Here is a 27,686-nt window from a genome sequence, read left to right on the forward strand (position 1 = left end):
GTATGACCTAACAAGATCCCTGTACTCCTCCCAAGTTGCCTGCCCTTTCTTCCAGAGATGATAAACTCTCCTTTTTTTCTTGACTCCTAGCAAAAGCTCCCCGTTCAGCCAGGCCGGTCGTTTTCCTCGGCGGTTCGACTTGCGGCACATGGGAATAGCCTGGTCCTGAGCCATTAAGATTTCCTTCTTAAAGAATGTCCATCCCTCCTGGACCCCTTTGCCCTTCAGGACCATCTCCCAAGGGACTCTCTCAACCAGTGCCTTGAAGAAGCCAAAGTTTGCCCTCCAGAAGTCCATAGTGGTGGTTTTGCTAACCCCCTTCCTTGCCTCACCAAGAATTGAAAATTCTATCATTTCATGGTCGCTGAGCCCAAGACAGCCTCCGACCATCACACTTCCCACCAGTCCTTCCCTGTTCGTAAACAATAGATCTAGCAAGGTTCCTCCCCTGGTTGGCTCACCTACCAGCTGTGTCAGGAAGTTATCTTCCACACACTCCAGGAACCTCCTAGATTGTTTACTCACTGCTGTGTTGTATTTCCAGCAGACATCTGGAAAGTTGAAGTCCCTCACGAGAACAAGGGCACACGATGCTGAGGCTACTGCCAGCTGCTTGTAGAATGATTCATCCGTCTCTTCAACCTGGTCAGGTGGTCTATAACAGACTCCCAGCACAATATCTACCTTACTGGCCTTCCCTCTCATCCTCACCCATAAGCACTCCACCTTGTCATCAGAATCATGTAGCTCTGTACAGTCAAAACAGTCCCTAACATAAAGAGCCACCCCACCACCTCTTCTACCTGCCTATCCCTTCTGAAGAGCTTGTAGCCATCCATTGCAGCACTCCAGTCATGGGAGTCGTCCCACCATGCTTCCACGATGGTGACTAAGTCATATCTATCCTGCTGCACGATGGTTTCTAGCTCCTCCTGTTTATTGTGCATGCTGCATGCATTGGCATAGATGCACTTGAGCTGGGCTATCGAATCCACCCCTAACATCGGCATGCTGCCCCCAAGCTCATCTCTGGTGCACCTAGTTTTATCCCTTACTCCCTTCAAACCTAGTTTAAAGCCCTCTCTATGAGCCCCACCATCTCATGAGCGAGGATTCTTTTACCCCTGCTAGAAATACAACACAGCAGAGGGTAAACAATCTAGGAGGTACCTGGAGTGTGTGGAAGATAACTTCCTGACACAGCTGGAAGGTGAGCCAACCAGGGGAGAAGCCTTGCTAGATCTACTATTTAGTAGTGTCATGCAATTTAATCAACGGAAGGGGTAAAAAAAAAAAAGGTGCAAGCTTGAACTAAACCATCAGAAAGCATCAGAACAAAGCTGTCAGCAGTAGAAGTGGTCTTTCATATACTTATATAGTCTATTAATGAGTTATCTATAGGATAATTCAAAATAGACTTCTCTTCCCACCCCTCGGGTTAAAACAGCAGATGTACTGTTTTCAGGTACCTTAGTTTTGTGGAGCAATTTGATGTGGGCAGCCCACTGAAGTCACTGGCTATCTTTGTGGTGTGGCACAAACTATTTTTCTATACCAATCAATCAAAAAAAAAAAAAAAAAAAGCCATCCAGAGTTAAGTACAATTTGAACTCTCTTTAAGAGCTGCATCTTCCAGAAGTGAAACAGATGTCTGTCCTGCTTGCTACAGCAGATGAGCAGCTTACATCTTGGTCTGAGATGTCAAAATAGCATTTGATAGAATAAAATTTGGCAGAGCTTTGTCACCACAGAATAAGAAGTTTCTGGTAGGAGACTTTGAAAAGCTGACAAATTCTTGGTCCAACTGTTGAAGTTCCTACTCCTCCCAGTGAAAAAGGAAGCAACTGACAATTTTTATGAAGTAACTGCATGTCACCTGTTATTGTATTTTTCTCCTGAGCTATAGTTGAGATCAATGGATCAGAGGCAACACAGACTTTGGCACTAAAACGTATTAACTAACAAAATAGCAAGCAATCAACAGCCAGTGGTATCTATGGCAAATGAGCAGATCCTCTGCTGAGGACTGTAGCTAGGGAGATAAAAACCCTCATGGACTTTGAAAAATCACATGAGTAACAACAGCTGTTCTGATCGGGAATCTCCTCAATGCATCTGTTAATTTTTATTTAGACAGCTGTCAGATGTAGGAGAGGATCTAAGGCACTCCTAACAGTTTGTCAGCTTCTCAAGTACAGCAGGGTGAAAAATCAAGTTGTAAAGATTGATACTGGGATGACAACTGAAATTCCTTCAGCCCCATGACAAACTGTAACCTTATGCACTACAATACTGAAGTTCATTACTAGAGCTGGAACAGTGTAGGAAATTAAAGCCATTTCATTTCAAAGCTCTGGAGGGCAGTAAAATAAAACAAAAATTTAAAAAACCCACAGTTGTTCTGTTTTCTACTTGCAGTATAAATAATTACATTCCATGTGAAAAGGAAAACTGAACAACAACAAAAACAGAGAGGTGACATCTTGTTTAAAAACTTCAGATGACATTGACCCTCAGCGTATCACTGCTACAGCTGACATACTGCGCCATTATGACTTGCCAGCCAGTCACCCAACAGGGCATTCTGTCCCAGAGGAATGTAACAGGATTGTGTCTTTGGTAAGATTTGCCTGTTTGTTTGCTCCAGGTACAATAATAAATGAGATTTGATAATAGTCTGTTCTGGAAGCTGAAATGTGCCAGGTACCATTTTTTTATTTCCTGGGGCCCACTGTCCCAAGGGCAGAAAGGCTGCCTGGAGGGAGTTGTACCTGGCCATGACTCTGAAACCAAAACTAGATAGTGCTGGCCAGAATGGATGGAAGCTCTGTGAGCTCCATGTAGAGTCCCCTGTCTGCCCTGTAGGAGAGTTCAGCAGAGCTGAAAATTGTCCTTTCTTTGTATAAATTCTGGAGAGGTTATGAGCAGAGATGAACAGCTTACCTCTAAGTGAATCCTGTGTTGGTGATGTCCTTAAAGCTGCATAAACCTACCAAGTGCAATGTAAATCACATGCTCTGCTTGTATGGGATCTCTCATTTCTAACCATTTCACAACTGTCAAGTATATTCTGTGAAATGAGATGTTGTAGCTCATTTATTCTGAACTTCATGGATAATTTAGGCAAGGCAGTTGGCTTTTCGATATTTTTCAGTCTCACAGAAGTTACCAGTATTTTCCCAGCTATTTCCATGAATTGTTGCTTGTTCTTATCCTTAAAAACCCTAGCACCTCTGTCACTTCCAAACAGTATGCTTGCCTTACTTGACTACTCCAGGACTACTTGCTGCCAATTCAGTGGCTTTTGTTAGTGTGTTTTCAGGAGTCTATTGCTGATTAATCAAATTCAAAGCTCTTAGTTCAGTAAGTTTGAATATTATAGTAAGAGCACAGATTTATTTCTCAGGGAGTTCAGTGGCTTTCTGCAAGTGATGGGTCCAGCACAGGGTCTTTAGCGTTGAAGAAAGTATTTTTTACAGCATGCTGGTAGTCTACAAAAAATTAAGTTATTTTTGATAAAATTTGCTTCTGGGGGCTCATTTGCCTAGGAAGGAAATAATCCTTTCTTCTTGCTAGCTGCAGCTTATGTTGCTTTTTTTGTTCTTCCTTCTCTGGTAAGATGTATGTGTAGGTATGGAAACAACTAAGTTTTGATTGCAGATGAAGTAATTGTAGCAAGTGATAAAGAATATATTAAGAAATGCTGTATGTATAATGCAAAGCCCTCATTTCCCATGTTTTTCTGTATCTATTTTTAATGTTTAGAAAAATAATTCCCATTTCTTATAATGTAGCAGCAAACCAGTATTTTTTAATTGAGATAGCTTAAAACATAATTACAGAATTATAAACACTAGCTTGATCTTGTTAGGCAATTTGTAAGCATCTTAATTTAACTTTGTGAATATTCAGATTTATTCTGATCTTCATTTGGAGTTCAAGATTGAACTGAATAGAGGCAAGTGTGCAATAATTTAGCATGCAGCTCATGGTGAAAAATTTAAAGTTGTATTCATAAATCCTTCCTCGGTGGACTTTTTTCCTGGATATTTGTGATTGGTAGGTAATTTCATTAGTTTGAAGAGTTCTAGTTCATATTACAATAGTTTTATTCTTTTATCACAGATACGCTGAGTAGAAGCTTGTATTAGCAGTCTTCCTTTGTGGACAGTAACTTACCTGACTGCAAATAACTAGTAGCATGGGCAAAACCGTAGTAATTTATTTAAAGAATCATGCAATTCTACACATTTAAAAATGACCAATATGAAAAATGGTCAAATACTCTCAGATATATTGGTTATTTGGTATTTATTATCATTAATCTATAAAATTGAATTCAATCTTTACTTTGTTAATAGTAAACTTTCAATACATCAATAGTTCTGAATGGAAATACCAATCAGTTGTTATCTCTCTCTTTTCTGATTTAATAAATATAACTCTTTGAACTGGATATCTAGAGCAAACACTGACATTAATCCAGGTAACCTGAATAAAGCTTTTTTGACAGAGTACTACCCTTTGGACTGATTAATGACTAGGTATCAATATATATATATAAGGTACCATGATAGTGCTTATATAGTATTCTGCCTTTGTTCCATAAGAAAGGAGAGAACTCATAAAAATTTATTTTATTCAATGTGAAAATTGTTTTTGAAAGTACTGTATTCTTACAGTAGCCTTTTATTTTTTTAAAGTCCTGTAAGAATGTATAAATTCTTTTTTTTTTTTATAAAAAAGTTCAACGTATAACTAAAATGTGCTGTAAAATCCAAACTTCTTTGGTAGGTAGGTCATGTAATTTATTTTCTAAACAAGCAGAAGTAGATATGTTAGGTGAAATGAGCCATTAGATCATGTTTCATAAATTTGTGAAATCCTAGCCTTAATAGAATCCAATAGAAACCTTTTAATTACCTTAACTGAGACAAGAAGTTCATCCCACATACAAAATCCCTCTGTAAATCAGCTAATTTTCAATCTTCTGTTCACAGAAGATGTCTCAGTGCCTGAGAGGGACTAAGGGCAGTAACAGTATAAACAGCATGTACATTCATTCTTAGTTATTTCTTCAAAACTTACAGCTGCTGTCCGGTCCACCTCACAGCGGCTACTCAGAATGAAACAAGCTTCAGCATCATCCATTCTAGAAGAAGGAAGACAAGCCTGTTACATACCAACAAAACACTTATGTGGACTTGTGTTTCACAGTTTATAGTCTTGTATGCTTACAGAAACAGAATACAGAGAAAGTTTAGTCTATCTGTTCTCATGCATTATCTGAATGTCAACAGCAGGCACTTTGTGCACTAACTCATGGTGTACCAGTATTTCTTGACTAGGTTCTGGGAAACTTTCTTTCCCTGGTGCCAGTAGAAGCTGTGCCACAGTAATAAAAGCAGAGTGGCCTCAAATACAAAATAAGTATTTATCTGTCATCAGTATAAAAGGTGAATAAATAACACCAGTCTGCATAGTATGTAAGAGTATGATATGTACAAGTTATTATTGATAAGAATGAATGAGAGGGGGCTGACAACTTCATATAGACTTGTCTTGCCTAGTGATAGCAGAAAGATGGGTAGATGTACTAGAATAATTCATTTGGGATAAACAACAAACATTTCTGTGTATGTATGCATTAAATGAATTAACCATTTTCAGTTCATGGTCTCTTTGAGAACTTTTAATGCCTAATTGTTCTCTACTGGGTACAACTGGTCACGTAATAAAAAGAGTGGTGGTGGAAGTGCTGAGAAAAACTATCTGACTGAAGGTTTCATCAAAGTTTGCTTTTCCTCTCTTGCCTCAGATCTTGATATCCTTGTCCAGTGAATCCTACTTCACTTACTGGTACATGGAAGTAAAGAAAGGGACTTGGTTGACCTCCCTGGGAAGACAGGACTTTCTGGGCAAAGAGAAACAGAATGATCAGAATGGGTTTCCTGGGAAGGAGAAAAGTGAGACAGAAGCTGGGGAAAATGAACAGGCAGTTCACTACCCATTACAGCAACTCCATTCTGGAGTCTTGAATGGGACCTGAGATTCCTAAACCTTTGGTTTCTCTGCTTCTAGAAAATGGAACTGGTGGTTGTTAGTAAAAGTTTAGGCCATTGGGACCCTAGGTTTAGACTGAGAGCCCATTCTTTTAGGTACTGTACAAACACAGAACAAAAAGACAGTCCTTGGCATTTAAGCTGTGAGTGACATGACAAAGGACAACAAAAGTATATGCAAACATGGGAAACAGGAAGAAACGGTGTGACAATACCTGAATATAAAAATTATCGTAGTAGAAAGTGGTCTCACTAGATATCAGAGCAGACAACTGACTGAAGAGAGGATGCGAGTCAGAATACTGGGATTACTTTGCAGATGTTTCTGAGAAATTCATCCTACATTAAAGGGACAGTATGGGTGAAATCACAATGGGACTTGTATCTTAATCTGTTGTATGCGTGAAAGAGAATAACATTATAGACTTATCAGAAGGTTACCTCTCAGTAAGAACTGGGAGTTGCAGGCTAAGCGAGAATAAGGGGTCACTCCTTGATGCAATAAAGAAGGGTAAGCCAGGGAAGGACTGCAATGAGGCAAAGTGATGTACTACATAAATAATATTTTCAGAGTGTTCTGAAACAAGGGTTCAGGGAGTTGAGATGCTATATGTCAAGAATATAAATATAGTTTTAAGTGGTGCAAAAATGAGAGCTTGTGTGGGAAAACACTTGCAAGATGCAGGCTTAGTCTACATAGGATGCTCTACAATACGATTCCAAGCTTATTATTCACAGAGGATAGTGGTTTTATTTTGGTAGCAAAAATTAAGATCTATTTACAACTCTCTGCAACTAAACCAAAGCTGATAAACAGACATATATAATGAGATGTCAGATAGCTTGGGAAAAGTATAAGGTAAAGAAAAAGAGTGGACATGAAGATGATTAAGATTTGTGATGGTTCACTAAAGAAAGTGGAAGGAGAGAGAAAAAATGTTTGAGGTCATGACAGAACATGGGTGAAAGCTGTAGGGGAAAGAAATCAAGCATGGTAGTGTTACTCACTTTCTAGTGCTAGTCTGCATGGAGAATGAGAGCTGTTTTAATCAGTTACTGTGTTGTTTTAAATGCTGAAGGTAGCTATAAAGCTTCCAGTCATGCTGATGAACAATATAGGCATCAGTGTGATACCTCATGACAAAATTCATCCTGCCTTTTGTTAAGGCTGGGCACGTGAACATTGTTCAGAGATCACCAAAAATTTTCAAAGTGAAGCTTTTAAAGATAGGAAGCAAGAACGAATATCATTTTTGTAATGTCAAATTGTGTATTAGGGCATGTAAAGCAAAATACAGTCTTTAGTTAACTGAGTATTTACTACTTATGCAGTCAGCCAACTTTTGGTATTCCTTTACTTTTTAATGCAACCTTTATCATGCTATTCTGACATTGCATTCACATATAATACATGTGTAAATTTTGATGAGACACTTCTTGATTATTTTGTTGTTGGTAACCACTACTTTATTTATTAGAATAAGTTTACCATGTGCCTTGTTATCTTCTCAGTACATTATGTTCTCATTAAAAAGAAATACACCAAACATCTTGGGTACTGGGTTATATTTCATATTAAATGTTCTGTTAAATTCCCACTACGATTCTTCCCTCAGGAGAGGCTGAAAATTATTTTATGACAGGTACATTCAATTACATGTTCTTCAGGAAAAAGCACAGTTCCATAGTTGACTACCTCCAGGTTATTATAAGTGAAATTCAAGATTATCTTTAGGGAACAGCCTAATTTTTCTTCTCCTAATGTGTAGAACAAATGCCAGCTAAATCTCCACAAGCATTCCTTCTTGAAATCAGCAAGAGAGCAAAAAAAGGAACCTCTCTCTAAAGGAAAATACGTAATCCTGAAAAAAGCTTTACTGGATTTTCAAATTTTAAACAGATATAGAAGTAGTTGTTTTTTTCACTGGCAGAAATCTGAGAAGATAACACTGCTGACTAGACTTCTCACAGATTAGATTCTTGGAAATAACTCCCCTGGGGTAAAGAAGGCTGAATGACACAAATACTCAGACAGGTATTGGCTTCATTTTAGATACCTATATTAGTTGCTGAATAAGTTCTTATAAAGAGCAATGCAGATAAGTTAAATCAGTTATTTGCTAAGAAGCACCTTTCTCTCTTTTTGGAGAGTTTAAAGAGAAGATCCTCCTACGTGAATTCCACTGTGAATTCCTTCACACCTTCAAGTGATTGAGCAATGGTGGGGGGAGGTTGAGGAACTGTGTTTGACTGATGTGTTTTGATTAATGTCATTCACTATTAACAGGCAGAGAGAATTTTTAGAAGTGGTGGAACTATGTGGTAAGAGGAAAGCCCTGAAAGAAGAGTGTATAGAGGTATAGTAGAGTAGTTGCTTACACTACCAGGCTGAACTTAGGAAGAAAATAAAACTGTGCAAAGGGTTCAAAGGGAGATAATTCTTTTTGTTTACATTTCTCCCTTTCAGTTGGTCAGGAGAACAGAAACAAATTCTAGCATTATTGGCAGTTTTGGAATTTTCTGTGCTGCTTTTTCAGAAGAAATCACAGGCACTCTGTCTCGACACCTTTAAAAACTGAGACAGAAAAGATAGTGAAGAAAAATTTGGTCAAATGAAAGAGCTGACAAATATTTGTTCCTTGAAAAATTTCAGATATTAAGAAAAACACATTATAACAAAGAGCCTTTCTAAATACACATGCCTTCCTTCTAGCACAGCTTCTGTTGTTTGTCAAATTTACTTATCAAACACTATGAGTGAAACAAAAGGAAAAACCAAAATTGGACAATATTTGCCTACTTAGCTCTCAACAGGTCTTGATCTTTTAGTGCTGAGCCTTGCAGATAGATAACTCTTTGGGACCACATTGGGATCTGTAACACCCTTCGGACCTGAGCATCCATCTCAGTAGGACACAAAATAACGACATAATAGTCCTGTCAAAAACATAAGGGGGAATAGTCATGTTATTTTTTTTACATTACCATTTATTGTTGCTAGAGAATGAGTCAACAGAGACTCAGGATGTCAAAAATGTCTCTGATAATTCTCAAATTTAATTCACAAAAGTTATTGGAATACATGTGTTTAAAATATTGAATTCTTTAATAAATATGGCTGGACAGTTGTCAACTGGTTACAAAAGACTCCCAGGCAGCAATGGAATTCCATTTAGAAACATTTTTGTTTCCATATGAGCATAATTTTTTTAGAGACAATTTACACTTCTGTCATTCTAGCTGGAAAATGTAGGAAGTTTTCAACAATCGAAATGGAATTGTCTTCCGCCAAACTGATTCCTCTACATTAATGGGCAGATCCATCCTTGTTAGGAAAAGTAAGGTTGCTCTGAAGTATACACTGTGTACATAGGAAAAGAAGAGAAAAATGGAATGTGAGAGGAGAGACTTGAGAGCTTAGGACAGGCTCGTCATAGAAAAGTCTTCCTTAGCGCGCACAGACTTTTGCAGAAAGCTTAGTGCATTGGATCTAGCGTATCATCTGTATCCTTCAGCTTCCCATTTCAATTGTGAAGGGAACGTATATAAGCTCTTTTAGGCTACATAAGTATTATAAGGACATTTCTTCTTTGTCCCCAGTGTATCACAGAGGCTGACTCATTCTTCAGGCTAGTTAACTACATTTTGGATTTCAATTTGTGTTTGCATCTATAAAGAACTGGATTTCTTTGTGCATTTGCTTATGCCTCTTACTAGCTAATTATTTTGGGCAATATTTTGGATTTGAGATTTGTCAAATTGCAGCTCAGCAATTTGAGGCTTCTATTTTTGTGATTTTTTTTCACTAGTTAATGAAGCATGGTACCACAGGTAACTTAGTAAAAGACATAGAGGAGATTTAGTAAAAGAAATTGTCTGTAGCAAAGCTAATGATAAGGAATCCAAATTGCTATCTCACATAAAAATAAGCTTTTAGATGATCAAAACAATTCATATAACATGTTTGCATTAGCTAGGGAATATGTGTACACTAAGAAAATCTCGTGTGTAATCTTTCAAGGTCTTTGTCTTTTAAAGTATGTCTATTTATTTCTTAATTTCAGTAATTCCAAAAGGATCTAATCTTCCTAACACTGGCAAAAACCAAAGCAAAATGTGAAAACCAAAAGATGCTTTGACTTGTGAGGAGTTTTGGATCCAGTCCCAAAAGAACAGGAAAAATAATTTGAGTAGTTTTCATTTATTTTCTATTTTGCGGTAGAATATAAGGAATTTGCATGGAAATATCTGTTTCTAAAAGGACTGGCATAATTCAACAAGACAGTAATTTTATCCATTTAGTCTATTTATCTCAATTTAAAATTAATGTCTCCACACTGTATCTCAGCTTCTTATTGCAATTATAGACTCCCAATTCAGTCAGCTATTCCCAAATTCAGTTTTACATATTAAAGACCAGTTCAGAAGGCTGAATGTAAAAAATCTGTTTTATTTTCCTTTTTTTTTTACCACTGTAAGTACCTGCAATCTGGGGTGAGCATAGAATTCATTTAAGAAATCCATAAGTAAGTCAATCTTCAGAGAGCTAACACACAGCACAACATGTTTTTCCGTCTGAGCTCTGTGTCGACTGTAGTTACCACCAGACTTTTGTCTCTCCATCCACAAATATGCCAGCTGTTCAAACTGCAAGAGATGCCAATTGTCAGTGAATTACAGACAAGCAGATGTGCAGTACAACTGTATCATGACTTACCAATGTTGCATCATTCATCTCATGCCTTTGTGAAAAGCTGCCCTTAGCCCACATTGTCTTTTTCTTCATAAAAAGTTCTCTAGTAAGTGGGTGAGATGAATAGGGTGGTTGAAAAACATGGCAGCAGAGCTAGTCTCTACCACACACAAATAGCAGGGTAAGTCCATTAACATATCATGAGATTACAGTAAATCTCAAGATTTTAGAAAAGAATGAAGGCTGTACCGTATTTATGTATTTCATACTTCTGAGCTCTCTTTTTCCAGTGCCATATGACATAAATGCTTCCCTCAATTGAAAGGTTAAATTTTCACACACTTAAGTGCATACTGTGAGTATAGATATTTGGATAGAAGCACCATTTTACTTACTTTGGCAGAGTACTTATTCTTCTCAGAGACTTTATAATGTTCTGAAGGTGACCTTCTGTATACTCTCTTATCTGTCTTTTAAATTTAGATACAACTTAAATACACAGCAGCTGTTAATGCAGCAAATTTGCCTTTGCCAGCTGAACAACATATGCAGGCTAACAGTAAACATTCCTCTACTAGTGTGAATCCTTTATACTAAAGAGAATACTGTAACAATCTGTAATAAAACATACAAACACCATTTCAAAGTTTCTTGTAAATAATATGCATTTAAGACTGAGCTCAATTTAACTATATATCTGTGTGATAGCTGCTTTTTCTCATTCACATTCAACTGACGGAGAGACTGAATTGTGAATAATAAATGATTTCATATCATAGCAGGAAAAAAGCTCAGGAGAGAATGCATCTCACATTCTGTGTATGGAAGACTATATGAAGCCCCATTATCACTACAAAGCTATAAAATAAAGTAGCTAATAATAGGTAAATTTATGTGAAAGGGCAGTAGATTCCAGGTTATTTACTTGTAACACAGCTCTTATGCCTGGAGTGTATATCAGAACTACCTGAAAGATGAAATTTCTATTTCCTAGGAAATTCCAAATTTCTTAAACAAAGCATATTTTAGTTTTCAATAGAATATATATTTTACTAAATTTCCACTGAGTGGGAATATAATTGTGTTAGTGCATATGTCTGTGTATGCAGACATTAAATATTTAGGTATAATTAAAATGTTCAAATAATTTCAAGGAAATTAATGCTGAAAGCTTGAGCTTCCAACCTCTCAGGGTTTCTGTGTTGTCTGCTCACAGTGAGCTTTAGTTCACTGTCAAAGAACCAGGGTCTGGAAACTATGGCTGTGTGAGAAAGTCCGGAGCTTCATGGTCTAGCAGGTCTGCTATAAGCTTTGATAAACATTCACAATGTCTCCCCACATCCCCTTTTTGTGGCACGAGGTCCGAGCGATCACCAAGTGTGGAACAGTTAACATCTTCAGAGGGCTTCCCATGTAATCTCAGGGTTTCTGTCATAGAGCCTCACCTAATGAGCTGGGAAATATTTGGTACCAATTTCATGAAACTGATTGATTCCTTGAAATACTTGGATTTTCATAAATCAGCCTTCTCCTGTTGAAACTGTTAGAAGTCCTAAACTTAAGTAGGCATCAAAAATTCCTAACTGTGCTGTTGGCTCTGTTTGTGTGTGTACCGACATACACAGCTGTGAACCCAATTTGCTTGAGTTGCAGATTTAATGAGATTTTTTTCAACTTAGCACTGAGCTGTAAGAGTAAGAGAGGAAGCGGAGAGAACCAAGATTAGAAACAGGGAGAGCCTGCAGAGGAAATGCTATACTCATAAAGAAAGTGCTGGCCACTGTTGTTTTTTTTTTAAATTGCTCCTTTAATAACAAACCCATATCTCAGGATGAAGGAAGGGTTCTGTGGTACATGACAGGAACAGAAAGCTTTCACCAGCATTTGAAAACTGTTATTAGTGCTCTGGGTTTTTTAGTATAAATCTAGACTATAGGTGAACAAACATAGGAAAAAGGAAGGAAACAAAAAAACCAGAATAGGAGGTATAGAAGATGGTTATTTTTTCTGACATTTTATATGCAATAATAATAGTAACAATAAATTATTTTACTTATTACTCTTTTGTTTTAAAAACAATTCTAAAGAGAAGAAAAATCCACATTTACCTGTATGGGCAACACCACAAGAGCAACACAGATCATAATGACAACAAGCAGCTTTGAAGGCCATATCTTGGGTGTAACATCCCCAAAGCCCACAGTGGAAAATGTCACTATGCAGAAATAAAGGGAGTCAAAGAGAGTCAACCTGTTTCCTGCTCGTTCCAGATGCTGAATTCCACAAATACTATGTAGAAAAGAATGAATAAAGACACGAAAAATAAAAACTGTACTTAGGGTCAGTTCAAGTTTGATGATTATATGTGCAGAGAACTATTTATTTTCAGAATTCATAAATAGCTTAGCAAAGACATTTTTTCAAAGAAAAGAAAAAATTAGTATCAAACCAGAAGTGTGTTATTAATATAATTTTCAAATGTCATTTGTAATAAAAGAAACTCATTTTTTGATTATTTCAGTAGGATAGTCACAACTTTGTTGCTAGGTTTTGCTCAGTGGCTATTGTGAGGGAGAAGTGGTATATAGAACATCATGGATTGATGCAATTCCTTTCTAAACCAGAACAGAACAGATGGTATATAGTTGCCACCATTCAGAATTTTTTATAAACGTCTTGTAACTTTTTCAGGGAGACTTTGCTGGTATGGCTAAGAAAATATACATACTGCTTTCTTTAAATCTATCGCTCTTTATGTTGGTCTCTATCCCTTTCTGTGGCAAGAGTTACTAGCATAAACTAGTTATGAGTGTACGTGTTGCATACTAGAAGGATAATGTTGGTACAAATGGGTACTGACTGTCTAGAATAAACTGAATGTGAGAATTGCAGACTATCGAATTGTCAGAGGAATGTGTCCAGGGTCAGCCTTCAGGTGGAAAGTGGAAGATGCGAACTGGTATGAAGAGTCTGCTCGCTAAAAGTACAGAATAGAAATATAAGGCTTGGCTGTCTATGATAGCAGAACAAATGAAGTTCATTCCTTCCAGTCACAAATTCCTGTGAACAAGGAAATGGTAGCCCAAGTTAATTGGTAATTATTTCTCTTGTAATCAGCATGATGTGGTTTTGGTTTTGAGAAGCTGTAGCAGGATATGTCCACAGGTCTTACTGCTATTTCATATGTTGCAGATTTTAAAAATATTTCACTTTGAAAAAATATACCATGATAAAGAGCTTCCCAAGTTTAAAATATGATCTTCCCTAATACAGTAGAATTACTTAGATCAGTTCAGGCTTTTAAATTATATCCACCTATATGAAGAAAATCAATGTGTGAACCACCCTGAATAGTGTTTTTTTCCCCTTCGAGTTAGCAGGATGATTTGTCCTCAGAGAATTAGACACATAATTGATAAATAATATAGTATTCCTTAATAATTATTCTAGAACATACCGAAGATGATTTCTTCATATATGGTATCCAGACGGTAATAGTCACTCATTAATACCTGCCATGGTAAGATCTTTGCATCACCAGGGAGACCCTGTGTTTCTAACAGCTTTAGCAGTTGTTCTTCTGTTCTCTGTTCTGGTTCTCCAAAAATAATTTAGCTGTGGGCAGTAGCATTTCCAGAACATATGGATCAAATTCCCAGTTTCCTTTTCACAGTTCTAGCATTTGTAGTTTTCACACATCTCAAAATGTTCTTAAAAGGCTGGGAGTTTTTTTCTCCATTGTTTGCATAAGTTTCATACTTCAGTAAGAACTGATACTTTTATATTTCTATTCAATTTGTCCCACATTTTTCACTGGAGTTGTAATCTTGATCTTCCATAATTTCACTATGTTCCCAGTTTTTTCTTTTTTTTTCTTTTTTTCTTTGACAAAAAGGAGAATTATATTTTTGTCCCTGAAAAGATTAACAGAAGGACTGTAAGGAATTATGCTAATGAAGCTTTCTTTTGGTCTCAGACAAGGAAGTTTTTCCAGTGTTAATTTGAAACAATAGAGTATACTGCAGAGACATCCGAGTATGGAAAAAGAAGCTATTTTAATAGCATTAGTCATATAAGTTATATGTAACTTTAAAAGCAGAATGGTGATGGATTTTTAATTCTTCATTGTTATTATTCCGGATCACTGTGGTGCATTTTCTTCTCTTTAGTTGTCTTTTGTGGGTACATCTCTAAAACACATAACCTTGACTTCAGGAATTAAGGTCACAAGGGCCAGGCAAGCAGCAATTACATTGAGCCCGTGAGGTGGCCCCCACATAACAGGACTATTACTCCACTCCACTAAGTGTGTTAAATATCCACAGATGGGTTTGTATTGAAGCATAATGCATGACCCTATCATTGATAGAAATGTATTTTTTCTGATGCTGGTGCCGGTGAAATTGCTTGGTGTTTGTATATGCAAAAGGGTCAGGTTTACCCTTTGTATCTGACAGGATGGATTAAGCTGTAAAAAAAAAATTTATACCCTACTTTTTTTTACATTTTCAAGGAATGAGAACTGTTTCTTCACTTTTTGTTCTTTTTGTAAAACCTTACAAAAATTTTTAATAGCTTGGTGGTAGGAAAACTCAAGTCTTGATAAAGAAGATATTTTCTTTATCTTTATTCTTCTTCATGAGCTTCCGTAGCCAGCCCACCCCATCACACTTTAGCTTAACTGAAATAAGTTAATACATCAGGAACCGTTTCAGCCTTTTCTAAGTGAACGGTAAAATTCCCATTTTATTTAGTGAGACCAAGATTTCATTTTTTCAGCTGTACTCCCTTACAGTCTATATATTCCTATTCCTTGAAGCCATCAAAATAATTTTGTGCCTGATCCAAAATGTTGCAGATTCAAGCTGTTTCTCATTGAACCCAGTGGGCATGAGCCAAAGCTTCTCACATTTAGTTAACAATATTAAAGTCAGTAAGACATGGGAGCTCTTTCTTCTTTGCTGAAGAAGAAATTCAGCTCTTCTAACAACTTGTTGAACAAATTAATTTCTTTCCTCGAAATTACTTGCACCTCATCTGCAGTTCTACCAAATTGTACTTGAAGCCCTAACCCTGAAAACAAAGGAATGATAAATCCAAAATTAGGTTACCAAGTGTTAATTTTGCTGGGAGTTTTGCTGCTCTGCCTTTTGTTTTTACTAGAGCCAGAGATCACAAAACTGCAGAAAAACCCGACTTTCAAGAGACAACTTTATGGGTGTCTAATTACCAAATGAAATACTACCTCTTTTACTCCTCCCCCAAGAATATTATACTTTAGTCTCACCACCAGTGCCTCTAAAGAAACATTACTCAGCATCTATAGCATGTTGCTATCTATTTGGGCTACCAGATTACACTGCATAGAGAGTGCAGTGGAGAGTTATTGGCTGTCCATGAAGCCAAGTCCACATGCATTAGTTACTCCATTCCCCACAACTTACTGACATCTTTTAATATAACCTTCTTTATATGAATAGTAGTATCAACCTGTTTTTTTCTTGTAAATTAAGTGTTAAGCATTATTTTTAAAATATGCATAAATGCTGCATGTACTAATACAGACAGCATATGTTCTTGTCTGCTTTCTCCTATTTCCTGACATAATGAATAAGTAGTAACTTGGACTTCATCTTTTGGCTGTTTTGATATTTTATGGTGGTATTTTTATCTCCTTGTTCCTGTTTGCTTCCTCCTCCTCTTTCATCCCATGAAGAAACAATAATTTACTTGGTCATCCCTGGACAAACATAAGGATTTCAAGCAGGAAAGGAATGTTCAGCAAAGGCAATGCTTACACCAACTTGTTCTTGTGGAGAGAACAAACCACTGTAATAATAAATACACAGAAAACACCTAATTAAAACATAGGGCCCAATCCAGCACCTTCTATACCAATTTTAGGTTTCCTGTAAATTCAGCAAGGCTGTCTTTTTATAGCGGATCTAAGTAAGCAGTTGCAACAAAACAAAATTGGTTTAATGGAAAGGAGATTTCGAACTATTAAAAACCCCACAGAAACCCAAACCACGGATCTGCTAAAGCAAAGTAGTATCAGAAATTTTATTACAAACTTATGGAGAACAGAAGTGTGATTTTAAACACTCTACTACCACTGCACTTGAAAAACAAAAAGTAAAGATAGTAACATGTAATCTCTGAAGATTAGTCATGTTTAGTTTAGGTATCATTTGAACTTTTGAGAGTTCAATCTTCATTTTACTGGAAGTTTTCTTTCTAATTCCAGGAATCTTTGTTTGCTTATTTTATGTGCCAAAACTAACTACTATTTCTTAATAACCTATCTCCACATGCAGTACAGAAATAAATACTGTAGAGTAAAATAACCCCTGAGACTAAGTCAGATTTTTGTCATGCTGTGGTAGCATGTCATAGAAATGGACTTAATAAGAACCATTTGAATAGCAATTTGCAAATACTCTACATTAACTATTCTTATCTATAATCAATCGGTTATAATCTATTTTATATTGGTTTGTGTTTTCATTTCACTGTTGCCAAATATATCTGATTTCTACATTTTTATTTTCACTTTTAGAGAAAACTTATTGTTTACAGGTACAACCTCTTGAGGTCTAAAATAAGGCACCAGAGGCTGAAGCCAAAAGTTAGAGATGCATAGGTGTCTTCAGGATTGGGTAGCAACTCATAGCATTGTTTTCTTTGGACTTTGAGCTTCAACTTGTATAATTACTTTGTTGTGTTTTAAGTAGCTAGCTACAGGGACTAGCTAATGAATATGTTGAAATCAAGGGGGATTAATTTTATGGGGTTCAGTGAGATTTTGTGGTACAGGCTCAGTGTTTATATACTACAGAAGTTACATCTGAAATACCTTAGAAATATAGTAATTCTGCATATTAAGTAAGTGTTCCCAGTAGCTTCTCACACCCAAAACTCGTTAAAGTTTCTACATATCCTACCACAGAATGGTGATGTTAGAACAAATTACAAATTAAATTACAATTATTTGATTGTTCTGTACTGCCAATTGCTGTTTGTTTATTTTAAATTTTTTTGACGCTACTCTCAGAGATTTATTTTTCTTTATGAGAAAAATTGGAATGAACCATCAGTCAGCAAAACTGTTGATAGACCATCAACTGTAGCAAATATCTATGGGTAAAATTCAAGTACAGCAAAATACTGAAGACGATGACCATTTTAACTTTTCAGGAAATACATGAGCAGGCATTTGAAACATATTTTATCACTATAGAGGCTGTAACTGTCTGCTTAAGGAAATGAAGACTTGGAAGAGTTCACCCAAGATGTTTAAAGAAACTTCCTCTATCTTTACACAAAAATAAAATGTGACTATAGAACAGTTCATACTTCAGCCTCACACTGAGAGGCATGTAATATCCCTTAGAAGCCTGATAAAAGCATAGAGGTTTTGCCTGGAATTGGCAAAAGTTGCTTACTACTTGCCAAAGGTGTTAATATTAAGCTCGTGCCAGCCTTAAGTCCTCAAAATGAAAGTGATGTTAGGACTAATGCTGTATCTGGAGAATGCCCTGCTTTGCACAGAGGCAAACAGTTTTTCATACTGGAAGATGTCTCTGTGGGGTGTTCTGTCTTCTCTAGGGCACTGATGTCAAGCCAGATGCAGTTTTGTCCCATGTTTTAAAATTAGACATTATTAGAAAAGCAATTCTCAGTGCTTGTAGAATTAGTATACAAAGAATCATTAAATGCTCAATTTACACTTCACAAAACTCTGTGTTGAATACCAATATAACTGGAGTGACACTAAAGAGGCATTTTTTTCATTCACTTTATCAGTTACATATGGAAATACTGTATGCTGACTTCGGAATGATAATACACGTCCTCTGGATTTTAATTATCTTTTTCCTATGAACAATACTGAGCTGTGTAGTCTGGTCCTACAAAAGGTGAAGGTTTTGCTAACCACCTTACCCATGACCTAAAAACCTAATGCCTTCTGGTAGAACCTCTGATTCTTGTGTAAATAATGAAGAAGAGACAAAGCAAAAGAACAAGGGATGAGCAGAAACTCCAGCAAGTAAATGACTGGAAAGACAACCAGAAAATACTCTGACCAATAATAAAATGTCTATCCTGTCCAAACACCCTGAAGCTGAGGTTTTAAGCTGCTGAAAAACAAATGCTTCAATTTTTTCCAAGCCCTGTGATGCTTTCTCAGGTCTTTTATAAAACCTGTTTTTTTCTAAACATTTATTTTCTGAAAGGCAATTTTCCATAAACAGCATTAAAATAGAAAAAAAAAATTACTAGTTTAAGTAATATGCAGTTTCCAAAATGTTAAAATGACAGAATCCAGTGCAATATATCATGTATAAAGTATTGAATTCAAGAATTACAATGAGAAGTTCCAATTTGCACTTTTCATTCCATACAGAAGGCTTTAAAGCTGTGGGAATAACTGATTCCAGGACACTGAAATGATTAATTGCATACAAGACAGTGAAAGGAATGAGGGAAAAATGCTGATTGGAATGAAGATGAAGGTTGTTATGCTGTCCTTAAAGTAAGTCAGTAGAGAACTATACTTGCTATTCTTAGCTGGTAACAAATGATCCTACAAATGCAGAAGAACATGCTGAAATGTATTCACTGACTGGACAGAAAAAGAGATACTGCTGGACATTGTGGCTTCTTAATAATCAAGGAGAAAATTAATGTTATGACAAGTATCTCAGATATTTTTGCAACTCTAATGCCACTTCATCAGGCAGTCCAATGTAAATCTTTCTATTTTTCCAGAATATTTTCTTTTCAGAGACCGGCATATGTTTTCATACAACACTCTCCCTTTTTTTTCAGAATCATAGTAGTGAAGGGAAAGACTCGGATTACTTCAACAGGCCTTGAATCAAGCTCTTCGGTTCTGTGGGACTGTGAATACAAGCTGAGGTAAGGGTGCAGAATTCTTTCTTTCACTACACAGCAATCCTACCATGTCAGAAATAGTTCTGAATTTCTCTTCAGCTGGAAAAGTCACCTTTTTCTGTATTCCAGTTGTATCTTTATCCTAAATGACAGTGTTTGATGATATCATTATTGCTTACCTATAGTGTCTAATATAAGCATTTTTCTTCCCCAAAGATCAGTACGTTATATGCAGCTAACGGTTGCAAAAGCTCAACTTATAAAAATAAACTTCCACTAGTAAGCCATGTGACTTCCAGAAACTGCAGAACATCTTGTTAAGCAGAAAAGGATATTATGAAATGACCAACTGTATCTAAATATTTGTTGAAACTTGAGTTAGAACCTTTCTACTCCTGCTGCTGCGTTTTGTGAAATGAGAAGTAGGGCTGCAATAAAACACCTCTGGTCATTAAGACTGCAGAAGCATAGTCCCACTGTGGGCAGCATGCAGCTCAGTGTATTTTCATAAAAAGGTCTGTGAGCACATCGGTCTGTAAGTCCAAAGAACTATCTGTATTTTTGTATGCTTTCAGTCTGCCCCAGAGCTTTGATGGTAAACAAAGTAAACCCTGGCATTCCGACTTAGGTGCATCAATACTGTTGCAGCTAAGAGCCTGCTGGCGTCTGAGGTTTTGGACTGCTCACTCAAAGAGTCAGCAACTATTCAGGAAATAGAAACATGCAGTCAGTACTTCAACCACCAGGTACTCTTCACCTGCAGGGCACTGAAGTATTAGGTAATATTACATACCTATGCTTTCTCAGGAAGAACAATTATGTAATCTATTTATAATATTCAGAAATTATATGTGCTGTGCTAGAAAATTCAAATGCAAACTTCTAATTTAATAGACCCAGTATGTTATGCTTTGGAACATCATGCTTAATGTTTCTTGCAATAGTTCTGAAACACTTTTAAGAGTGTAACAGTTGTTATGCAAACCACCCACACTCCCTTGATCAAATTGAATTAACAACTGAAAGATTCATTACCCAAATATTTGTTAAACGTGTGTAAGAAACAACTAACCCAGCGTGTACAATCAGGATAGGAATTAGAGACAGAGGTATTGATTATGACCAGGTATACATGTATTTCATTTCCCAGTGACAGAACACAGTCCACAGTTATCCTCTTAGCATAAATAACAAAAAGTAATAAAAACTCTTATAAATATGAAGAAAACCTAAAAAATGCAAACTAGCTCTAGGACTGTGTTTGGATATCAGCCTGAACCGAAGTTTGTTTTGAGGTAACTCATGGAAAATTATATTCAATTTCCAAAGCCTGGTATTGTACCACTACCACTATGTAAGTTGTTTAATTAAGTACTTGACAGATTTTAAACATACTAAACTTGGATTTTAATCATAAGATTTCTTAAAAAAAAATCTTGAATCTTAGAAGGTTGGCTAAGAGAAGCTAATAGTAATAAAGAAATGGAAACTCAATCTTTTAAAACTCTGAGATCAGGTTATATCTACTATGGAAGCACCACTTTTTATCTTTTTTATTAATTGCTCCATTTTGAAGGAAGTAATCATTATTGGTTAGATTTCTACTGGAGATATGGAAGATCCAGCTGCATATTCATTCTCTATGACTGTGAATCCAAAACCACATCCTGTTTCTTTCCTCTTTATGATAGTGATGAAGAGAGATGGTAAGAAGAGGCAAAAAGATTCTCAAGTTGGATGGTTAGAGAGAAAGTTTCTAAAAAGACTGACAGAGAAAAAATGGCCAAATCCATATTGGATTAGGCAAAAGGCTCATCTAATTCAGTGTCCTGCTTCTACTGAGAGCAGTAACAGGTTTTTAATGAAAAATAAACAAAAACAGTATGGAAAGATTCTCCCCTGAAATACTCTGCCTGCATTAAAATAACCTGTAATAATAATTCAAAATGCATACCTTAGTCGTGGTCCAAGAGCAGACTTTCTCTGATGGAGGGTGAATCAGCTCTGTGTCCATCCTAGCCTAGGTACACTTCAGTCTCATTACAAACATTTATTTGTTGTAAACAATCCTGCAGTTCCTGACCTTGAAGTATCCTCTCTAATGTTTACATGTATTCTGTACCAAAGCTGCCTACCGTAAGAGTGTTTCCAGACCTCACTGAAACATGTAATATCTTTCAATGGCTGGAAAATCCCAGATACCAATATTCCTTTATGGCAGCTTTTTACGTTTATGCAGCTCCTCGTGTGCCAAGGTAAACCACCTTAGCTTAAGTCTATTCGGATATCTAGTTTACTAAATTTTTGATACCCATATAAGCTAGGTCATGGAATTAAATAAACGTTTAAGAAAAGAGTTGATTCAACAGAATTTCACAAACACTTGAGACAGGATCGGTCTTAGATGATTTACAGCCTTAAAACTGTTACAGCATTATGATATAGTCTATAAGCTACTGACAAAATGAATTTGTTCATTGTCAGCGTAACTCAAGTCACAGCATATTTTAATGACAAATGGATTTAATTTTATTGTTAAGTATTCGTTCTGATTTATCTTAGCCTTGAAACCTGAAAACTTCTCCTCTCCTAGTTCCTTCCTTTTAGGACAGGCTTTTTGTGGAATAGGATTTTGGAATTTTCCTCCTAGTTTTCCTTCAGTTCTGGTGGTCAAAATTCTCTCCTTATAAGATTTTGCCTTTTCATCTGATTCTCAAGGATATTCATCATGGATCTTCCTTGAACTTCCATACATTTTTACATCTCCTTGACAGTCTCTCATTTGTTTGCACTTTGAATGCAACTCTCGTTGCTACGATTAAAACAACTGCTTCAGGACAAACCAAATTACCTTCCTCCAGATGCAAAATTTTCTTGTTAATAACACCATAAACAAAAATTAATTTCTCAGAAATTTACAGGTGAGTAATATTCAGGAAGAATGGTCTTTCCTGCACTGCTTATCCTGCTATGAAACTCAGACCAATAGAAAATACAGGCTGGAGTGATCTAAAACTTGCAAGTGATTCACAGCAGGTACCACCTGTCTTATTCACCTTAACCATAGGCATGAACGGTGCAGCCCTTTGGAAAGCTCACAGGTGAAATCTTCCTTTCCAGCTTAAATTTCCATAAAAAAATGTATTCTGTTGCAGACATACCCAAGCTCTGTCAGAAGTGAATTTTACTTGTAGACATGGAAGAAACTGATTTCTGCTTGCCTTATTTATATTTCACTCACAACATTTTAATATGCTATTGCAGTCAATCCTCACTGTCTGCATTAAGCTCATCTTTTCCCCAGAAATTTTCATTCATATTTGTTTTCATCACCAATTATCTAAAAGGACTAAACAGTATAATGATGACAATCTTCACTGTTAGAAGACATAGATAACTAAGACAGGTATCAGAAAGCTGACTTTTCCTGAGCCAGAACGTAGGCTCTGAGGCCCCTGTGAAGCACTGTCTACCTCACAAATTCTACCCTTCTCATACCAGGTCCTGCAAGTCTAGCTTGTAGAGTGATTATTCCATATAACGATATTTTTGTATGTGATATATAACCAAAGCAAGAAAAACTAGTCATGAAATATTACTAGAATGGAATATTTCTGTTTACTAGAAATGGCTTTGCATATGTTTACTGAGCTTACGGATTCTTTTATTAGGCACCCAAAATGGAGAAAAGCACTTTTTGAGAAAAACAATAGAATATGCATTTGGAAGACTAAAGGGTGAATAAATAGAAGACCCAGACATGTAGGCTAGAAACTGAGAAATACCTGTTTATCATGGCAGCTGCTTGCTGTGCTTTATATAATCTTTCTGAGAACATAGGAGAGAGGTTTGCAGATATGAAGAGGAGACAGATGGAACACGATGGACTTACTTGAACATTTTGAGAAGGCCAAATGAAGACCACTGTGAAATGCTACAATTACGTAGGAACACAGAGACAGAGATCTGTTGTGTTCCTTCTATTGCACAATGTTTACGCTTACAATGAGGAGTTCACTCTGCAGATGAGTATTGATAGGTCAGTGAATGCAAAATCTTTATGATAACTTAAATGAGGATGTAATCTGCTCCATTTTGGATTTTATTATTGCACTATTATTTACTTTTTAAGTAGATGTGTGTGTTTTCATGAAGTAAAGATGCTATTTTGAATAATTGTTCAAGATGCTGAACAATGAACATAAGCACATTCTCTAGTATTTTTAATAATAATTGAAAGTATCCGTGAAAATAACAGCACTACATATTATTTAAATTATAAAGTTGTGCTGTTTTGAAATGCAGTAACCCCTTTATGTTTACAAAATGAAGCAAGCAGACAGGTTTGTTCTCCAAGTGACAAGTTAGATGGACATATCTGTTTTCTGCATCTCTGGATGTTGGCTAAAGCACACCTTTATGGGAGAGGAGTTTAGGTAATGGGAAACTTTCTATTCTTCTCCCTTCTGGAAAATTTAAATTTAGAAAGAGTGTTTAAGGTAAATGGCTGTAGTCAGATCACATCGGGACAGTGGTGTACGCTTCTTGCATTTCAAGCTGCGCTGTGAAACCACTGACTCATCATGGTCTTTTCTCTGTTACCATTATGAGTGTTTCCCTTCGATATTTTTGTTGTTATGTGCACAAATATGGCATTATTTAAACTTTTTTCATATGCATAGGTGTTGTCAGTGTTGTTACCTTTGCCAGTGAGGTCACCTGTACAGAAAAGAATAAAGGCCACTAGATACTGTCAAAGCTGTAGTCTCCTTGCCAACATCAGAACCAGTTTTGCTTCATTTCTTTGATTCCTCTCAGCTCTCACCAGCTTGTTCCAGTGTTGGGGTACTGTCATCATCTTCCTTATTTTTGTGGAAAACTCTTGAGATTGTGAAGGATAGTGACAAGGGATGGACTGATTTTTAAATGGGAGGATGACTGCAATCTAAGCGATAGTGGAGAAAAATCTGACCAATAATTACACAGATACCTCTGCAGGTTGCCAGTGGGGTTTGCTGGACGGTAAATCCTGTGCATCTGCATTTCTATAAGTCTGTCCTCAATTTAGCTGCTATGTTCCATGATATTCTTAAGACAGAGAAAGATTGTTCAAACAAGCAGTAAGCAAAATGGAAATGGAAGCATACACTGTGTTGCTACTTTACAAGGGTAGTGTCCATGAAGCTGGTTAAATGGGTGGCTGTATGGGCAGTCTCAAGACAATTCCACTGATGTCCAGTTTCTGTCTATTTAGAACACTACCTGTAGGCTTATGATGACTAGAAAGCTCACTGAAAAGGGTAGTAGAAGATCCAAAAGGGTGTATGGAAACCACAATGTGACTTAAAGTTTATCCTTCCTTTTTTTTTTTTTTTTTTTTTTTTTTATTAAATACTCATATGGTATGCTTTGGCTACTTTATTTCATAATGATTTGTTACTAAAAAAACAACAGCATACGTGAAAAAGTGTGCCACATAAATACTTTTTTCTTGTTTGTGTTCCTCCTGGAAAGGTATTTTTACTTCAAAGTTGTCTCCTTGATGATCTACCTACTGTCTTAGCTAGAGAGAACTTGTTTGGGCAACGACCAGGGAAACAACTGGCCTGTGAACAAGATATAATTAAGCACCAGGCTTAATGCTTAGGTTTGCCAAAATAGCTGAAAGGGGGCAAATGTTAAATAGAGGTTGTCTAGTGGGGTGAAAATTATAGGAGGTTAACTGCTAGGAGATAAAAGCAATATATTACATGATATATTACAGAAGTAGGCTCCTTTATGGTTTGAGTTTCTGCTTGGAAACCTAGCAATTCTAGCTATGAGCCAGAGAACTTGGATACCTTGGACTGTCTGTGTCTTGTTTGGTTTGATCAGCAAGCTCCATGATTTCATCACCATTCTACTCCTGCTCCTCACTATTGTTAACACTGGTGGAGTCCTGATGGAGTTTTCAATGAAATGTTTTGGTTGAGTGGAAAAGCCTGAACTTTACAATAGCTAAATAGCTTCCTGAAAGTCATAGAAGTTTTTATGAATTCCATCTGAGTTTTCTTCTTTGGACCACCCATTTTGACCATGTGTTTGCGTGAAGAAAAACCTGCAAGTCTGGTAATTTCTTTGGCTAGAATTCAAATGGATCTATGCATAAAACTCTTCCTAAAAATCACTGAAATTCAAAACCTCCCAGGACTACTCTGAAGTGTGAGGTGCGACTGTTTAACAATCACAGGTATGTTTATGATGGTTTATGATGAAATCCCAACAAGCTACATTCTCAAAATAGCGTAGTTGATAATACTTATCATTTAAAGAAAGAGCACAGGTTGTATCAGGATGACCAAAAAACAACAGACACATGAGTGAAGAGATGAGCTGATTCAAGTAGCCAGCAAAATAGTATGGGATTAATGATCATAATAGTGGAAAGATGAAGGCAGGGGAGGAGAAGAAAGAAGATCACCATGACTACCAGGACTGACAGCACACTATATAGTTAGTCTCTGCTATGTTTTGTCTGGCATATTTTCCCCTTGATTGCTTAGCCCATGGAGAATATTCAGTAAGATTTTATTCTTACTACATACTCACTACAGGCCTTAGAATTAGACTTCCACTCTGAATATTCAAGATTAAGTATTTCACATTTGCCTTAAAAGTTGGCTGAATCTTTATTTTCTGCATTTTTTTCTTTTTTTTTGTTTTAGAATATTAGCAAAGTGAACAAAGAGATTGAGTGAAGTACAGTTGAAACACGACCCACAATCATTCTTTTTTTGCCATATTTATCCAATTCTAGTAAAAGTACATACATACCCACATGTAGCTGTGCCCTCTCCTCTCCTCAGTAATTTTATTTTGAACTTCTTTGCATAAAATATTTACATTTACTTTGTTTTCACTGCTCATCACTAATGATAAACTTGCAAAATATAGGACTGTATTTAATTTGTTGATATCAACACACTGTAAACTGAAAATCAAATTAAGTACTCATTAAGTACTCAAATTAAGTGCTCATTCTCAGCAGTTAACTAAGGTTTGTCATAAATGTAAGCCAGTAATAATAGATGTCCTGAAAATATGAAAAGGTAATTCAAAAGTTTATTGGAATGCCATGAAGCATTCTGTTCTTACACTGTAGAGTTAAGCAAAGCAGTAGAATGCATGCAATTACAGGAGACCATAAAGTATTGGATACCTTTAAATAGCCTCATCCCTTATATGATCTCCTACTCCTTTTGTAATATATTTGTAAAAATACTGCTTTGCTGTGGAATGTAATTACATACGGTACTCTGTGCCCAAAGGAGCTGACAATTTGATTTCATGCCTGTTGTTAAGTTTTCAGTCTGCAAAGTCAACCCACGGTTTGTACTTAAGTGTTTACTAAATTTATACCAATTATTTTTTCTTCCTTATTGCTGTGACTCAGGCACTTCCACCCTAATATACAGTATATATAATTTTTCATATATACCGCAGAAATGTACAGTTTCCACAAACATAAAAAATATGGCTGTGTTTTTGCAAAGAATGGAAGCATATATTCAACTTTAAGCTTACGTTTGAGTTCCTTTATAAGTATACAGTTAGATATTTTACAGAGGTTGAGAGATAACAAAACTCAATATAATTTACTATTTTTAACTTATTTTTAGGAGAAGGTTTTAATTGTCAATGGAAGTACAGAACTCATTAATCAGAGAGCTCTTTATTTGGATTATACCCTAAAGGGTCTTTATTTACAGACTTCTACTTTGGGGGGGACAGGGAGAATGGAAAGCGATATCTGCTAACAGTGCTAGAAATATAAATTTATTGGAGCTGAGATACCATTTAGAGATTAATCTTTAACACTCTCTGATATCAAGCTGACATTTAATTGTTGTGACTAGGTCAAACAATTGACAAACCTGTATGTTTTGGTAAAGACTCTTGTTGAAGTTCACAAGCAATTATCAGAGATTGAGTTTACAAGTAACATTTTTGTAATGACTCATACTTTTAATTCTTTACTTCCTTTATTTAAGCTC

At 36.2% G+C, this 27,686-nt stretch overlaps 1 protein-coding gene and 1 long non-coding RNA gene across 2 annotated transcripts in view; one reads left to right on the top strand and one right to left on the bottom strand.

Annotated features, from left to right (window-relative positions):
• Positions 1-27,686, bottom strand: part of KCNT2 (potassium sodium-activated channel subfamily T member 2) — a 160,469-nt gene that overhangs the window by 64,442 nt on the left and 68,341 nt on the right. The window contains 4 exon segments of the mRNA XM_030033481.2: positions 5,089-5,152; positions 8,863-8,999; positions 10,545-10,709; positions 12,864-13,044. Coding sequence (XP_029889341.1) covers positions 5,089-5,152; positions 8,863-8,999; positions 10,545-10,709; positions 12,864-13,044 — 547 coding nt within the window.
• LOC115349346 overlaps positions 19,398-27,686 on the top strand; it is a 44,738-nt gene continuing 36,449 nt past the window's right edge. The window contains exons 1-2 of the long non-coding RNA XR_003926064.2: positions 19,398-19,505; positions 19,588-19,677. This is a non-coding gene — a long non-coding RNA (uncharacterized LOC115349346). The remainder of the gene's footprint in view (positions 19,506-19,587; positions 19,678-27,686) is intronic.

This window comes from Aquila chrysaetos, chromosome 12, assembly GCF_900496995.4.
Source record: "Aquila chrysaetos chrysaetos chromosome 12, bAquChr1.4, whole genome shotgun sequence".
Taxonomy (NCBI): Eukaryota; Metazoa; Chordata; class Aves; order Accipitriformes; family Accipitridae; genus Aquila; species Aquila chrysaetos.